This window comes from Zeus faber (genome assembly GCF_960531495.2).
Source record: "Zeus faber genome assembly, chromosome: 17".
In the NCBI taxonomy this organism is placed as follows: Eukaryota; Metazoa; Chordata; class Actinopteri; order Zeiformes; family Zeidae; genus Zeus; species Zeus faber.
The window spans coordinates 31,069,242-31,087,207 of NC_137204.1; the positions used below are offsets into that span (position 1 = coordinate 31,069,242).

The window sequence follows — 17,966 nt, forward strand, 5'->3', positions numbered from 1 at the left end:
GCTCCTGGGTCAAGTTCTGGAAAACCTTGAAAACAGCAGAGGTTGTAACTTTGAAGGAAGGAATGTCTTTGTGTTTGTATGAGTCTTTGTGTGTATGAGTCTGTGTCTGAGTCTTTGTGTATGTATGAGTCTTTGTGTTTGAGTCTTTGTGTATGTATGAGTTTGTGTATGTATGAGTCTTTGTATGTATGAGTCTTTGTGTTTGAGTCTTTGTGTATGTATGAGTCTTTGTGTATGTATGAGTTTGTGTATGTATGAGTTTGTGTATGTATGAGTCTTTGTATGTATGAGTCTTTGTGTTTGAGTCTTTGTGTATGTATGAGTTTGTGTATGTATGAGTCTTTGTATGTATGAGTCTTTGTGTTTGAGTCTTTGTGTATGTATGAGTCTGTGTGTGTATGAGTCTGTGTGTAAGCGTCTTTGTGTATGTCTGAGTCTTTGTGTATGTCTGAGTCTTTGTGTATGTATGAGTGTTTGTGTATGTATGAGTCTTTGTGTGCATGAGTTTGTGTGTATGCATCTTTGTGTTTGTATGAGTCTTTGTGTATGTATGAGTCTTTGTGTGCATGAGTTTGTGTGTATGCATCTTTGTGTTTGTATGAGTCTTTGTGTATGTATGAGTATGTGTATGTATGAGTCTGTGTATGTATGAGTATGTGTATGTATGAGTCTTTGTGTGTATGAGTCTTTGTGTGTATGAGTCTGTGTGTATGTCTGAGTCTTTGTGTATGTATGAGTCTTTGTGTGTATGAGTCTTTGTGTGTATGAGTCTTTGTGTATGTCTGAGTCTTTGTGTATGTATGAGTCTTTGTGTGTATGAGTCTTTGTGTATGTCTGAGTCTTTGTGTATGTATGAGTCTTTGTGTGTATGAGTCTTTGTGTATGTATGAGTCTTTGTGTATGTATGAGTCTTTGTGTATGTATGAGTATGTGTGTGTATGCGTCTTTGTGTATGTCTGAGACTGTGTACGTATGAGTCTTTGTGTGTGTATGAGTCTTTGTGTATGTATGAATCTTTGGACCCAAGGATGACGTACAGGTGTCATACGAATAAATCTTGAAAAGGGGGCAGGGCTTCAGAGTGGGGTGGAGTCGCTGACATCCGCAGCGCTGCCCCAATATGTCGTCCTTGTGTTTGTCTCTGTCTGTATTTTCCCGGTGTTTTTCAGCGTGAGTGTGAAGTATACGTGCAGCCTCCCAGTCAGTGTCAAGTTGTTTGGCCCAGCCAACGCCCATGTTTTGAACTTTCTATCATACAACAAATAATGTATAAATATTATGCGGTGACTGGCCAGAGGGTGAAGCTCCGCCCCTCATCCGAGCTGTGGTGACGTTGCTGTTTCCTGATTGGCTCAAACGCGGCATCGTGAGCCTTCCATCTCGATCAGAAACTACTGTATATGACACGTCGTCATTAAAACATGAAACCAGTGACATAGTGTCATATAGATACTGTTATATATTATTATTATATAAATACTCTTATATATTATTATTATATATACTGTTATACATTGTTATTATATATATATATATATATACTGTTATATATTACTATTATATATATACTTTTATATATTGTAATTAGATAAATACTGTTATATATTATTATTATATATACTGTTATATATTAATATATATATGTTATTATTATACTTATACTGTTATATATTATTATGATATATATACTGGTATATATTATTATGATATATATACTGTTATATATTATTATGATATATAAATACTGTTATATATTATTATTATATATACTGTTATATATTATTATTAAATATAGTATTATATGTTATTATTATATATGTATATAGTGTTATTATATATATATATATATATATATATATATATATATATATATATATATATATATATATATATATACATATATACTGCACTGTTAGCTCATGGTAGAGCTGGTCGTCTAGTAAGCTAAAGGTTGCTGGTTGGATCCCAGGCTCCTCCTGCTAGCATGCTGTAGTGTCCTTGAGCAAGACACTTAACCCCTAATTGCTTTGGATAAAAGCGTCTGCTAAATGACTTAAATGTAATATATATATATACTGTTATATATTATTATTATCGAAATATATATATACTGTATATTTGTGACGTGTGACTGGTACCGTGTCTAACGTGTGACCGGCACTGTTTTGATTGGTGACTGGTACCGTGTCTAACGTGTGACCGGCACTGTTTTGAACGCGTGACTGGTACCGTGTCTAACGTGTGACCGGCACTGTTTTGAACGCGTGACTGGTACCGTGTCTAACGTGTGACCGGCACTGTGTTTTACGCGTGACTGGTACCGTGTCTAACGTGTGACCGGCACTGTTTTGAACGCGTGACTGGTACCGTGTCTAACGTGTGACCGGCACTGTGTTTTACGCGTGACTGGTACCGTGTCTAACGTGTGACCGGCACTGTTTTGAACGTGTGACTGGTACCGTGTCTAACGTGTGACCGGCACTGTTTTGAACGCGTGACTGGTACCGTGTCTAACGTGTGACCGGCACTGTGTTTTACGCGTGACTGGTACCGTGTCTAACGTGTGACCGGCACTGTTTTGAACGCGTGACTGGTACCGTGTCTAACGTGTGACCGGCACTGTGTTTTACGCGTGACTGGTACCGTGTCTAACGTGTGACCGGCACTGTTTTGAACGTGTGACTGGTACCGTGTCTAACGTGTGACCGGCACTGTTTTGAACGCGTGACTGGTACCGTGTCTAACGTGTGACCGGCACTGTGTTTTACGCATGACTGGTACCGTGTCTAACGTGTGACCGGCACTGTTTTGAACGTGTGACTGGTACCGTGTCTCACGTGTGACCGGCACTGTGTTTTACGCGTGACTGGTACCGTGTCTAACGTGTGACCGGCACTGTTTTGAACGCGTGACTGGTACCGTGTCTCACGTGTGACCGGCACTGTGTTTAACGTGTGACTGGTACCGTGTCTAACGTGTGACCGGCACTGTTTTGAACGCGTGACTGGTACCGTGTCTCACGTGTGACCGGCACTGTGTTTAACGTGTGACTGGTACCGTGTCTAACGTGTGACCGGCACTGTTTTGAACGCGTGACTGGTACCGTGTCTAACGTTTGACCGGCACTGTTTTGAACGCGTGACTGGTACCGTGTCTAACGTTTGACCGGCACTGTTTTGAACGCGTGACTGGTACCGTGTCTCACGTGTGACAGCCACTGTGTTTAACGTGTGACTGGTACCGTGTCTAACGTGTGACCGGCACTGTTTTGAACGCGTGACTGGTACCATGTCTATCATGTGACCGGCACTGTTTTGAACACGTGACTGGTACCGTGTCTAACGTGTGACTGGTACCGTGTCTAACGTGTGACCGGCACTGTTTTGAATGCGTGACTGGTACCGTGTCTAACGTGTGACCGGCACTGTTTTGATTGGTGACTGGTACCGTGTCTAACGTGTGACCGGCACTGTTTTGATTGGTGACTGGTACCGTGTCTAACGTGTGACCGGCACTGTGTTTTACGCGTCACTGGTAGCGTGTCTAACGTGTGACCGGCACTGTTTTGAACGTGTGACTGGTACCGTGTCTCACGTGTGACCGGCACTGTTTTGAACGCGTGACTGGTACCGTGTCTAACGTGTGACCAGCACTGTTTTGAATGCGTGACTGGTACCGTGTCTAACGTGTGACCGGCACTGTTTTGAATGCGTGACTGGTACCGTGTCTAACGTGTGACCAGCACTGTTTTGAATGCGTGACTGGTACCGTGTCTAACGTGTGACCGGCACTGTTTTGAATGCGTGACTGGTACCGTGTCTAACGTGTGACCGGCACTGTTTTGAATGCGTGACTGGTACCGTGTCTAACGTGTGACCGGCACTGTTTTGAATGCGTGACTGGTACCGTGTCTAACGTGTGACCGGCACTGTTTTGAACGCGTGACTGGTACCGTGTCTAACGTGTGACCGGCACTGTTTTGAACGCGTGACTGGTACCGTGTCTAACGTGTGACCGGCACTGTGTTTTACGCGTGACTGGTACCGTGTCTAACGTGTGACCGGCACTGTTTTGAACGCGTGACTGGTACCGTGTCTAACGTGTGACCGGCACTGTGTTTTACGCGTGACTGGTACCGTGTCTCATGTGTGACCGGCACCGTATTGAATGCGTGACTGGTTCCGTGTCTAACGTGTGACCGGCACTGTTTTGAACGTGTGACTGGTACCGTGTCTCACGTGTGACCGGCACTGTGTTTTACGCGTGACTGGTACCGTGTCTAACGTGTGACCGGCACTGTTTTGAACGCGTGACTGGTACCGTGTCTCACGTGTGACCGGCACTGTGTTTAACGTGTGACTGGTACCGTGTCTAACGTGTGACCGGCACTGTTTTGAACGCGTGACTGGTACCGTGTCTCACGTGTGACCGGCACTGTGTTTAACGGGTGACTGGTACCGTGTCTAACGTGTGACCGGCACTGTTTTGAACGTGTGACTGGTACCGTGTCTCACGTGTGACCGGCACTGTGTTTAACGTGTGACTGGTACCGTGTCTAACGTGTGACCGGCACTGTTTTGAACGCGTGACTGGTACCGTGTCTAACGTTTGACCGGCACTGTTTTGAACGCGTGACTGGTACCGTGTCTAACGTTTGACCGGCACTGTTTTGAACGCGTGACTGGTACCGTGTCTCACGTGTGACAGCCACTGTGTTTAACGTGTGACTGGTACCGTGTCTAACGTGTGACCGGCACTGTTTTGAACGCGTGACTGGTACCATGTCTATCATGTGACCGGCACTGTTTTGAACACGTGACTGGTACCGTGTCTAACGTGTGACTGGTACCGTGTCTAACGTGTGACCGGCACTGTTTTGAATGCGTGACTGGTACCGTGTCTAACGTGTGACCGGCACTGTTTTGATTGGTGACTGGTACCGTGTCTAACGTGTGACCGGCACTGTTTTGATTGGTGACTGGTACCGTGTCTAACGTGTGACCGGCACTGTGTTTTACGCGTCACTGGTAGCGTGTCTAACGTGTGACCGGCACTGTTTTGAACGTGTGACTGGTACCGTGTCTCACGTGTGACCGGCACTGTTTTGAACGCGTGACTGGTACCGTGTCTAACGTGTGACCAGCACTGTTTTGAATGCGTGACTGGTACCGTGTCTAACGTGTGACCGGCACTGTTTTGAATGCGTGACTGGTACCGTGTCTAACGTGTGACCAGCACTGTTTTGAATGCGTGACTGGTACCGTGTCTAACGTGTGACCGGCACTGTTTTGAATGCGTGACTGGTACCGTGTCTAACGTGTGACCGGCACTGTTTTGAATGCGTGACTGGTACCGTGTCTAACGTGTGACCGGCACTGTTTTGAATGCGTGACTGGTACCGTGTCTAACGTGTGACCGGCACTGTTTTGAACGCGTGACTGGTACCGTGTCTAACGTGTGACCGGCACTGTTTTGAACGCGTGACTGGTACCGTGTCTAACGTGTGACCGGCACTGTGTTTTACGCGTGACTGGTACCGTGTCTAACGTGTGACCGGCACTGTTTTGAACGCGTGACTGGTACCGTGTCTAACGTGTGACCGGCACTGTGTTTTACGCGTGACTGGTACCGTGTCTCATGTGTGACCGGCACCGTATTGAATGCGTGACTGGTTCCGTGTTGAAGCGGTACTGAAAATAAAGTCCAATATTTATTTAACACATTTTCATCATTTTGGTAATATCATTAGAAATAGAGAGAGACTTTATTCAACACATACATATGCACGCACCCGGAGATTATGCACAATAGTTACTGAACCGGACATAATAGCTAACCTAATTGCTTCCTAGAAACTAACTGAAACTGATTCCTAAAATTTAATGCAGTTAGTGAATAGAATAATATAAATAAAATAAATTTAAATTAAAACAAAATAAAATAAAATAATACTCAAAAATGTAATACAGAGTGGGGGTACAAAAAAGTAAAGGGAATAAAGTCATGTATACTAGATATATTATCAGATATTAATAATATACATTGGCCTTTTTTTTATTCCTACAAACGCATTCCAAATGTACCCTTTTTGCGCTTCTGCACGTTCCGTAGTTCAACTTTGCTCTGATCCTTTTTGTCCTTCCTGTCTCTCCGTACGTCGTCACACACACACACACACACATTAACAGGCTTTAGCCTTTAGCTTCTTGTGCTAAAAACAAGCTCCGCTCTTCTCTCGTTCGAACGGCTCTTTGAGTCACTTCCAGCGGGGGAGACGGGCCACTGGGACTCGGAGAAATTACAAACCTTCGTGGATTTGAAAACATTGAGGTTTTTTTCTCCGGGTTTTACTTCTTGGAAGTATAAGCTAGCCGGCTAGCAGCTAATACTGAAGCCCTTTGTGGAACCGGGAGCAGATGCTAACTGTGCTAGCGAGCTAAGTGGAGCAGGTAACACTCTAAACTAAGCTATCCCTCACTCAGCTAACCCTTAACTAACCGTCCCCGGACACAATAACCATAACCCCATGTTATTAAATAGTGTGATCGTGTTCCACCCGTCCCTCCTTCCCCTGTCCGCTCCTTCCCTTCCGGCTCCGAGCTGCGGTGCAGCCGATGGGCAATACAAACCACCGCCCCGCACCCTAACTGTAAAGGGCAAGAGAAGCCACCGCCCCAACATTAAAGGGCAAGAGAAGCCACCACCCTGCCTCCTAACTGTAAAATACACGTCTCGGGTCCGAGCAGCATTTTAAGATAAGTAATAAAATATAAGAATATAAAGACCGTCTTTCAGTTTCTCGTCTTTGCAGCTGAGCTCCACAGTTCTGATCGGACTCTGTTTTTTTCTTCCTGAAAAACAAATCATTTTTGGATTATTTGTATAAAATAAATGTTGGTAAAACCCCACAATTTGTGCCTTGTGCTTGTCCTAGCGATGTTCCTGCTTCCATTCACAAAGCCGTACATTTTCTGGAAATTTAGGGAATTACTTTTATGGAACATCCACACGGATCCTGTTCCCACATGACGCCAACATGGAACACTGAGCGGCGGTGTTCCGTGTTGGCGTCATGTGGGAACAGGATCCGTTTAAGATTTAAACCTGTCTGTCTGTCTGTCTGTCTGACATGCACTGGCTCTGGGTCTGCGTCCTCGTGAATCCCATTCTGAACAGGCATGTTTTGAACGAGCTGCACTCGTAACACTTAAAGTAATAATAATATTTAGCGTTCAGACTGCGTCGCTCCATGTCTCTGGGACTTGGATTTTTAATCAAAATACTTTTATTGTAAATAATAAATTGTGCTGGGCAGCCCCACCCCTGCAGACCCTGTCCACACCCTGCGTGGCCTCAGCTGGGTTATTTATTGTATTTATATTGTTAAAGTGCAACTTATAGCTTGTTTTATAGAAAACAAACTCTTATTTAAACCTTTTTTTACAGGAAACACATCACAGGGGGTGTGGATGTAGCAGGGGCATGGCAGTAGCAGTAGCAGGGGCATGGCAGTAGCAGTAGCAGGGGCATGGCGGTAGCAGTAGCAGGGGCATGGCGGTAGCAGTAGCAGGGGCATGGCGGTAGCAGTAGCAGGGGGCTAGGAAGTGAACCACTGTGCACCACTGTTACAGGAGGGACTTCTGAATGTAGCATAAAAGCACTGCAGCGCTCGCACTGTCCCTTCCCCCTCGCGTCACGCCACCTTCAAGTTTGGGGCCGTGTTTGATTTATAGGTGGGCGTGGCCAACTACATGACAACCTCCAATCCCAGACTTCAACCTCTGCTCTCTGCCTTTCCAGGAGGCCATGGGGCAGGGCTCGGGACGGGGCTACCAGAGCGCCACGGGTCGGCGCTATGGGCGGAGACACGCCTATGTGGGCTTCAGACCCAAGCTAACGGTGGGCATTGGCCATAGCCTGGGGTTAGCCTAGCATCAGCCCGTGGAAGTTAACATTGAATGAAGTTGTATTTAACAATCAGGTTGCTAATGGAAAGACCACCCCACCCCACAGGTATCCAGGTATCACCACGGCAACGCTGTGTTGGGGGCGGAGTTTTGTCCCGAGCGAAGATCAGGTCTGAGAACACGTGAGCACACTAGCATTAGCATGGTGCAGCACAAGCACTAACCTCCTCCTTCTCCAGGCGATGACCTCGTTGCCAAGGCAGCCCTCTTCAGCCTCTGGCGGCCCGCTTCAGGCTCCGCCCCTTCCTGCTCCTCATTGACCTTTGACCCTCGCAGACTCTCCCTTCCGAGCGCGGTACGTCAGCGATGCTAGCGGATTAGCCTAGCCGTTAGTGAGTTAGCTAGTTAGCACTTTTACATTGTTGTATGTTAGCTTAGCATGAGCATTGAGAAGGTCTTTTTTTTATTTGAATGAAGTACCAGTTGAGTTTGAATGTAGTAATGAGTGTACGAATGTAAAATAGGAGTTCTAGTTCTATTTATTAGAACACTAATCCTGCTAGCTTGCTAGGCTAGCCTGTTAGCATGAGAGGAAGTTAACCCCCTCCCTCCCTCCTCTAGACTCCCAGCATGCAATGTGGCTCTGGTGCCGCCCCTTGCGGCCTAGTTGCCATTGACGACGACCGCCCCGAATCCAGCGATGACGAGGACGGCTGCAAGGGATTGTGGGTAGAGGAAGGAGTGAGGTCAGACAAGGATGAGGAGGAGGAGCTTGAGGAGGAAGGGGCGGAGCTTGAGGAGGGCGAGCTGACAGGACGCAGCAGGTAACCAAGCCCTGCCTCCAACATAAGAGCTTGTTTTTTCTGGTTGTATGGATTATATGTATTTATATCTATTATAGTTGTATGCTTGTAAATGATATTTGTATTCAAGTCTGTAAAATAAAATTTTTCATAATCTGAAATGAATATATTTATAGTGATAATTATATTTATTGATACATTATTGATAAATATTTATTTATATTATATATTGTTTTAGTTATATTACTTGATTTTCCCCTTTTCTTGATTATTAATTTTTATGTATTAGAATGTTGAAATAGAATAATTCCCTCTTGCTGCAGCGCTTCCTCATCCCCAGAGGAGGCTCTTCTGCTCTGGCTAGCAGCTAACAGCTTCAGCAGCAGCAGCAGCAGCGACGAGGAGGAAGTGGACCCCGCCACACAGGAAGCGAACAATGACGAGCAGGAAGTGGACGAAGACGACGAGGACGAGGGGGTCGTGGATGGCGGCCATTTTGTACATCCCGACCTTTTCTTCCTGGACGAGGAGGGCGGGGTGGAGGACGAGGAGGAGGAGGCGGAGTCGAGCTGCAGTGAGGAGTTGGACGCAGACTGGAGGTCAGCGTCCAAAACAACACAACACATCTAACTGTGGAGGAGGGATTCTGTCTGTCTGTCTGCCCCCCTGTCTGTCTGTCTGCCCCCCTGTCTGTCTGTCTGCTCCCCTGTCTGTCTGTCCCCCTGTCTGTCTGTCTGTGGTTGGATTATCTGAAGCGTTCATGTCATCTACTTGTCGCTGGGACTCAAGCACGTTCACTTTCCACTTCAGTGCAGTTTGGACACGACACGTCAAATATTAATAAACTTCAATAAACACCATCCAGGTGTTTCAATAAACACTATCCAGCGGTTGATGTCCCATCAACCACTGGATACTTGTATCTGGACCAACTCGATGGCCCGATTCTAAAGTTGCCAATTGTTGACCGAATCTTTGCAGCTGGTTTTTCTTTAGTAGAAACGAAGCTGCACTGATGTAACGTTACACGTCGTGATTCTGTCACATAATTATATGTTTTTTTTGGAGACACAGGGTTGGGGTTGGGGTTAGGGTTTTGGACTGGAGCCTTCTCCAATCCAGCGTGCTGATCCCAGGCGGAGCGGGGCCGTCCCTTACTTCACTGTCAAATGTTCCTTTCATGCAAGTAGAAATGAACGAAAATAAATAGATCTCAAATAAAAACAGGAAAACTGTCACGGCCCGTTTCATCAGGAGGAGAAAGAAAAGTTCCAGTTCCCAGAGTTAGGTTTATGTTTTTCCTTTTCCATTCAAGCTAGAAACTAAGGAAAGTTAATGAATCACAATCTTTATCTAAATCCCTGTCCGGTGCTGCGTCTCAATGTGCCGCTCAGAGCTTCAACTCAACGCTGTTGAACCGACAACAAGCAACTTAACACCCACCCCCACACTATTGCATCAAATGGTTCCGTTGTACATTGTACACTGTACATTGTACACGGTGCATTGTAAATTCTACACTGTATGGTCCCTGAATGGTATCCGAGCACCATCATGAAAAATTGCCACCAACATAAAAAGTTTGGAGCTTGGAGTCTGGAGCACTGCTAACCTAGCATCTTAGCCAAGTGGCTAATCTGTTAGCTGGCTTGTTGTACTTTTTACCAGAATGCTCGGTGACCTGGCGGGGGAGGAGCTAATGGCGGCCAACGCAAACGCCGGCCCCTACGTGGACCCGCAGCTGCTCACCTACCTGGCACTCGAGGAGCGCCTAGCGCAGGCTATGGAGGTTAGCATGCCTGCTAAGCTAGCTCCATGTCCACTGTGGCTAGCTAGCCCCCTGTTGCTAACCGCTATATGTGGTGTTGTATTGCAGTCGGCCCTTGCTCACCTGGATTGGCTGGCTGAGTCGGAACAGGCCACGCCTCCTGCTTCGCCGGCGGCTATCGCTGCGTTGCCCCGCCTCCTCCTGCCGCAGCCCGGCCTCGGTAACTCTTTATACATTTATATAATTTTTACTTATACTCTGAAATTAATATTATAAATATAGTTAAAAAAAAAAAATTTTTACCTGTTTTTTTTTCTCTGAGTTTATACAGGTTCGTTCATGTTATTTGTTTTGGTCAATAAATATTACAAAAGTAGTTTCTAATTGTTTGCTTTATTTTTTATTTGAAATGAATAAATATCCCAATTATTGTTTATTTAATATATTTACACTTTTTTAAAGTTCAATATATATTTTAAAAGTAATTAATATATATTTTAAAATATGATACCTGTTCATAAAAATATTTTATAAGGTTACATTTCTAATGTTATGTGTGGCTTTTAGCCGTGGAGCCGCGCTGTGCGATCTGCTGCAGCGACTTCCTGTCTGGAGAACTGGCAACCCCGTTGCCGTGCGACCACGTCTTCCATGGCGACTGCCTGGTCACATGGCTGCGCAAGGTGCCACGCTCTTACTTTGAAAGCACTTTCTAGAGCCACGCTTCTATTGTGTGAAGCTTTTCCTGCTTTAGGCTTTTACGTTGGAGGGTGGAGGTGGCCTCCAGTCCACACTTCTATTTTGTTTCCACATTTTCAAGATGGAAGCTTTAATTTTCTTCATTTTCTAGACTTTTGTCGTTTCTTTTGCTCTTTAATTTGATTGAGTGTTTTTCTCACTTCCTGCCTCAGTCTGCAACGTGTCCTGTGTGTCGGCGTGTCCTGCCAGAGACTCCGCCCCCAAACTACAGGAACCGGCCAATGGGAAGCGAGGAAACCTAAAGCTCCGCCCTCAAGTTGTTCTCTGTTAAATTATTAACTTAAAAAAAAAACATTTTTGAGATTTCAAGATTTTTCAGAAATAGTTTTTAGTGTTTCTCTTTTATGGATATTATAATTTTGTGACTTTTATTTATAAAACATGAAAAGTTCATAGAAATGTCAACACTGAAAAATCGAAAAAATTTAGATTTCTTTGTATAAATGTGTTATATAAATATGTAAATATGAATTGCACTATTGCGATCACAGGATGTTTTATTTTGAAACTTGTCTTTATTTCTGATATCTAGGGTGAAACAGGACGTCTTATTTTAAAAATCATAAATTCACAGTGAGAAATTGAGAGTGAGAATTGAACTTTGCCTGAATCCAAAAACGGAGAAAAAAACAGATGAATGTATTTCTAACTTTTATTTTGAAAGGCAGCTCAGTTTGCGGAATTTCTACATCATTTTGTCTTGAATCGAAAAAAACAAAACAGATTTATTTCTGAGAATTTCAGACTTTCAAATTAAGAGCGTTCATCGAGTTGGCGTCAGCCACGTTTGTCTCTTTCCGAGGAACGAAAGAAAATAAATCGACAAGTCCTACTAGGTGAAGTACTTTGTTAAGTATTCTATCTAATCAGTTACTGTGAGTATTCTGAGTCGTATGAATGCAGTAAACTCTTTCAGTATTTTCCTGGAATGAAAATTGGTTGTTTTTATTTTTCTAATGAATCACATGTTTTTCTTTTATTTTGAAAAGGTTCGCATGTTACTATGCTTGAGTATTTAGAAGGATTCATAACCCTAACCTTACAAGTAGGGTGAGGGTTAATATGATCAAACATATTTGAAATAAATCTTCCTACAATATTGTTCCACTTCAAATATTCAGATCTAAAGGACTAAGCTCATTTAAAGAAAACGAATCTGATGAAATATTTTTGAAATCTAAAAAAATTAAATACCAATATTTATCTAAATTTGTAAAAACTCTAAAAATATAGATTTCCAGAATCCAAGCAAATGTTCTGAAGAGTGGAGCCGTCTAGTGCCCCCTGGTGGCCAGATGGAACAGCTGCTAGCAGACAGACCTGCAACAGGACTGAGGTGAAGGAACCGGCTGGAACCAGAAGAAAGAAAGAAAGAAAGAAAGAAAGAAAGAAAGAAACAGTCTTTATTCAACACACAACACTATAACACATGCTTGCACACACACATGCTTTGATGGTGCCGGTGAAATGGATTCTCTGCTTTTGACCCATCCTGGCTTGTCCTTCCTCCAGGGGCACAGCCAGGAGCTTCATGCTGTGGCTGATCAACTTTATTCCCCTGCCGTTACTACAGCTCTGTACGTCTCCTTATTCTTGAAGATGGTACCAGTAAACTTCTTCTCCACTCCTCCGGCATCCTCTCCCTTTCCAGGATGGTGTTAAACATCTGGTTAGGAACACCACTGCCATCTCACCTAAACATTTCCATGCTTCCCCAGGTTTGTCACCTGGGCCAACTGCCTTTCCACTCTTCATCTTCTTTCATGCTGTTCTCCCCTCATCCTTGCTCATTTGCTGCACTTCTTGATCCACTATCCCCACATCATCCACTCTTCTCTCCCACTCATTTTCTTCATTCATCAGCTCCTCAAAGTACTCCTTCCACCTTCTCAACACACCCTCCTCACTAGTCAGCACATTCTCATCATTATCCTTCATCACCCTTAACCTGCTGTACATCCTTCCCAGCTTGGGCCCTTTGTCTTGCCAATCGGTACAAGTCCTTTTCTCCTTCCTTACTGTCCAACCTCTCATACAACTCGTCGTACGCCTTTTCCTTTTCCTTTGCCACTTCTCTCTTCGCCTTGCGCCGCATCAGCTTGTACTCCTGTTACTTTCTTCATCTCTGACTTTCCCATTTCTTCTTCGTCAACCTCTTCTGCTCTATGCTCTCCTGTACTTCCTCATTCCACCACCAAGAGTCCTTGTCTTCCTTCCTCTTCCCGCATGATACAAAGAGTACATACACTATATATACTATATACACTCTATATACACTACATACACTATATATACTATATACACTGTATATACACTATATACACTATACACACACTATACTATATACCCTATATATACTATATACACTATATATACACTATATACACACAATACTATATATACTATATACACTGTTTATACACTATATATACTATATACACTGTATAGACACTATACTAGCCACGCCCCCTTACCATGAATTAACACGGGTCCTCTCTTATCGACCAATTCACTTAACGACCTGGTACTAGGAACTAAACTCTGTCGTTAAGTGAGGAGTACCTGTGTGTGTGTATACACATACATACACAAATATATATATATGTATATATATATACACATATAGACATATATATATATATATATACACATGTATATATATCTATATATGTGTATATATATATACACACACACACACACACACACACACACATATATATATATATATATATATATATATATATATATATATACATACACATGTTATATATACACATGTATATAGAGATATCTTATTCTTAACTTACTCTTTACTCTAATGCTTTTCTAGTTAAACATACAGTATATTGTATAACATACATACACACATTGGTGTGTTGCATGCTTGCATGCAGGGCTGTGTGACGCGTAGTGCAGAAATTCTGGGGTAGATGTGCTTGTAGTTTAGTGCATGCTGCTTGTGCTTGCTACTCTGCTTTCAGCTACTGCCACCAGCTAGCCCTCCTTGCGGGGGGGGGGACCAGAAGCCCCGCAAGATCAAAACATCCGGATGTCATGGCAGCACGTCGAAAAGTAAAGGACACAAGCCACGCATTGGGTCAAAACCCGTCCGCAGAACAACGTGAGACCTTGAAGGAGGCCAAGTGTCTTCTCTTTGCCGAGTATGACAAAATCAGAGGTGAGGAGCTGATGCAAAAAGTCCGCAGAGTGGAAGCTGCCCAGGGAGAACAACAGTACAGCTGGTACAAACCTTGGTGATGTCCCGTCTCGACTACTGCAACGCCCTCTTAACAGGCTTGCCGGCCTGTGCGGTGAAGCCACTTCAGATGATACAGAATGTGGCGGCGCGACTGGTGTTCAACCAGCCAAAGAGGGCACATGTCACTCCGCTGCTCATCGAGCTCCACTGGTTACCTGTAGCCGCCCGCATCAAGTTCAAGTCTCTGATGCTGGCCTACAGAGTGATTGCTGGGAATGCTCCCGCCTACTTAAATGCTCTTGTAAGAGCACATGTTGCCCCCCGGATGCTGCGCTCGTCAAATGAGCGTCGCCTGGCTCTGCCGGCCGTACAGCCACGGCAATCCAGGCTATTCTCATTTGTAGTTCCACGTTGGTGGAACGAGCTGCCAAAAATGACCAGAGCGGGGACCTCCCTCTCTGTCTTTAAGAAGCACCTGAAGACCCAGCTCTTCAGTGAGTACCTCCTGCCCTAACCTACAATTACTTAGCACCACCTTGCAGTATTTATTGTTACACTAATGTTGTTGTTACACTAATCTCTGTCGCAATGTAGCTTGAATGTTATTCTCCCTTGTAAGTCGCTTTGGATAAAAGCGTCTGATAAATGACTAAATGTAAATGTAAATGTACAGCAAATCCCGGAGGGTGATCAATGAGATGTGTGGAAGGCAAAGACCGAAAGAAGGACAGGTGGCAGAAAACAGCCCCGAGGAGAGAGTGACCACTTGGTTAACTCACTTCAGGAACCTCCTTGGCACACACCAGGCAGTGGAAGGTGCTGAGCAGGAAATACCTGCAGTCCTGGGGGATCTCAACATCGATCATGGCCCTTTTACATCGCGGGAATTAGCCAAGGTCAAAGCCTCCCTGAGGCAGGGGAAAGCGGCTGGACCTGACGGCATCCCCCCAGATGCGTCCTTTACGATGACGTCATCTTGGAGGTCTGCAACCAGGCTCTAATGGAAAATGTCATGCCGGAAATATGGTCACTCTCACACGTCATCCCGGGACCAAAATCTGGAGATCTCTCAAGACCTGACAATTACCGTGATATCAGCCTGACCCGTATCATTGCAAAAATGTTCACCCGCATGATACTAAACAGGATACGGAGTGCTATCGACCCTCCCCTCAGGGAAAACCAAAACAGGTTCCGAGAGGGTAGAACCACCTAAGCCCAGATCCTTGCGTTAAGAAGTATCATCGAAGAGGTAAAGAGGAACAACCTGGCGGCGGTGATGTTTCATCGACTTCAAGAAGGCCCTCGACACCATCCACAGAGGAATGATGTTGAGAATACTCAAGGCCTACGATGTTCCTCCCAACCTACTCTGCCAAAGGGACCATGTACACGGGAACGAGAGCCCAAGTGACAACGCCGGACGGTAACAGCGAGGAGTTCAACATCCAAACCGGAGTGCTGCAGGAAGACACCCTCGCCCCCTTCCTTTTCATTATAGTATTGCACCATGCTCTGAGACAAGCCATCAAAGGAAGGGAGCCGGAGCTCGGCTTCACTATCGCACCCAGAAGGTCCACGAGACACCCTGCAGAAACCCTGACAGACCTGGACTACTGATACCTGGACCTGGACTAGTAGTAGTAAATACAGTATACACCACAGTATACTATACAGTATACACCATACAGTATGTGGTGTATACTGTATAACATACCAGTATGTGGTGTATACTGTATGAAATACATCCCAGTATGTGGTGTATACTGTATAACATACCAGTATGTGGTGTATACTGTATAAAATACATACCAGTATGTGGTGTATACTGTATAATATACATACAGTGTGTGGTGTATACTGTATAACATACCAGTATGTGGTGTATACTGTATAAAATACATACCAGTATGTGGTGTATACTGTATAATATACATACAGTATGTGGTGTATACTGTATAAAATACATACAGTATGTGGTGTATACTGTATAACATACCAGTATGTGGTGTATACTGTATGAAATACATCCCAGTATGTGGTGTATACTGTATAACATACCAGTCTGTGGTGTATACTGTATAAAATACATACAGTATGTGGTGTATACTGTATAAAATACATACCAGTATGTGGTGTATACTGTATAAAATACATACAGTATGTGGTGTATACTGTATAACATACCAGTATGTGGTGTATACTGTATGAAATACATACAGTATGTGGTGTATACTGTATAACATACCAGTATGTGGTGTATACTGTATAACATACCAGTATGTGGTGTATACTGTATAACATACCAGTATGTGGTGTATACTGTATAACATACCAGTATGTGGTGTATACTGTATAACATACCAGTATGTGGTGTATACTGTATAACATACCAGTATGTGGTGTATACTGTATAACATACCAGTATGTGGCCGTGCGGTCCGTGGAGCCATGCTGGACCAGAAGAAACTCCATTTCCCATCATGCATTGTGACGTCACACGGCCTCTCTTCCGGTCCGGTTTGACAGCTCCGTTGTTTAGATCCGGTCTGATGTGGCTGCGGTTCAATGATCGATAAGGATCGATCATAAACAACGTATCGATCATATTAGCGGTCACTACCGCGCCTGACCGGAAGCCCCGGCTCCCTCCGGACCCTTCGTCCTCCACGCGTCCTCGACCCGGGCCCCATGGCGTCCCGTCGGCCGGACAGCTTCGAGGGCCTGGATGGATTCGGCGGCCCGGCTCCCGAGCCTCACCCCTGGGTCACCACGCCGCCGGACATCCCGGGGAGCCGCAATCTGCACCGCGGGGCCTGGAGCCCCGGCCCCTACGAGCGCGGGGTCCCGGAGGGCAAAGGCGGCGAGGAAGCGATGCTGCTGCCGCCGCAGCACGGAGCTGCGCCCGCGGGTGAGAGGAGGGCTAACAGGCTAACGGTGTCATGGGAGTGGATGGGAAGTGGCTAACAGGCTAACGGTGTCATGGGAGTGGATGGGAAGTGGCTAACAGGCTAACGGTGTCATGGGAGTGGATGGGAAGTGGCTAACAGGCTAACGGTGTCATGGGAGTGGATGGGAAGTGGCTAACAGGCTAACGGTGTCATGGGAGTGGATGGGAAGTGGCTAACAGGCTAACGGTGTCATGGGAGTGGATGGGAAGTGGCTAACAGGCTAACGGTGTCATGGGAGTGGATGGGAAGTGGCTAACAGGCTAACGGTGTCATGGGAGTGGATGGGAAGTGGCTAACAGGCTAACGGTGTCATGGGAGTGGATGGGAAGTGGCTAACAGGCTAACGGTGTCATGGGAGTGGATGGGAAGTGGCTAACAGGCTAACGGTGTCATGGGAGTGGATGGGAAGTGGCTAACAGGCTAACGGTGTCATGGGAGTGGATGGGAAGTGGCTAACAGGCTAACGGTGTCATGGGAGTGGACGGGAAGTGGCTAACAGGCTAACGGTGTCATGGGAGTGGATGGGAAGTGGCTAACAGGCTAACGGTGTCATGGGAGTGGATGGGAAGTGGCTAACAG

The 17,966-nt window shown here is 45.2% G+C and overlaps 2 protein-coding genes and 1 long non-coding RNA gene across 4 annotated transcripts in view; 2 read left to right on the forward strand and 1 right to left on the reverse strand.

The window, feature by feature from the left end:
- Positions 1–12,160, forward strand: pja2 (praja ring finger ubiquitin ligase 2). Of its 2 annotated transcripts, none has more exons than XM_080017902.1 (10): positions 1–41; positions 7,801–7,899; positions 8,014–8,077; positions 8,147–8,262; positions 8,529–8,731; positions 9,034–9,309; positions 10,379–10,499; positions 10,587–10,698; positions 11,046–11,161; positions 11,390–12,160. In XM_080017902.1, exons 2-10 carry the CDS (start codon positions 7,807–7,809, stop codon positions 11,477–11,479), a joined length of 1,191 nt encoding a protein of 396 aa, XP_079874028.1. In that variant the 5' UTR covers positions 1–41; positions 7,801–7,806; the 3' UTR covers positions 11,480–12,160. The 2 variants fall into 2 exon arrangements, with proteins under 2 accessions (XP_079874028.1, XP_079874027.1); XM_080017901.1 differs by lacking the exon at positions 1–41 and adding an exon at positions 5,944–6,449.
- LOC307243220 lies at positions 11,918–16,998 on the reverse strand. The gene is made up of 2 exons (XR_013844614.1): positions 16,859–16,998; positions 11,918–12,586 (listed from the first exon to the last, which is right to left on the reverse strand). It is a non-coding gene; the product is annotated as an uncharacterized lncRNA (long non-coding RNA).
- Positions 16,947–17,966, forward strand: part of slc25a46 (solute carrier family 25 member 46) — a 14,347-nt gene continuing 13,327 nt past the window's right edge. The window contains exon 1 of the mRNA XM_080017900.1: positions 16,947–17,347. Coding sequence (XP_079874026.1) covers positions 17,128–17,347 — 220 coding nt within the window. The 5' untranslated portion in view covers positions 16,947–17,127. The remainder of the gene's footprint in view (positions 17,348–17,966) is intronic.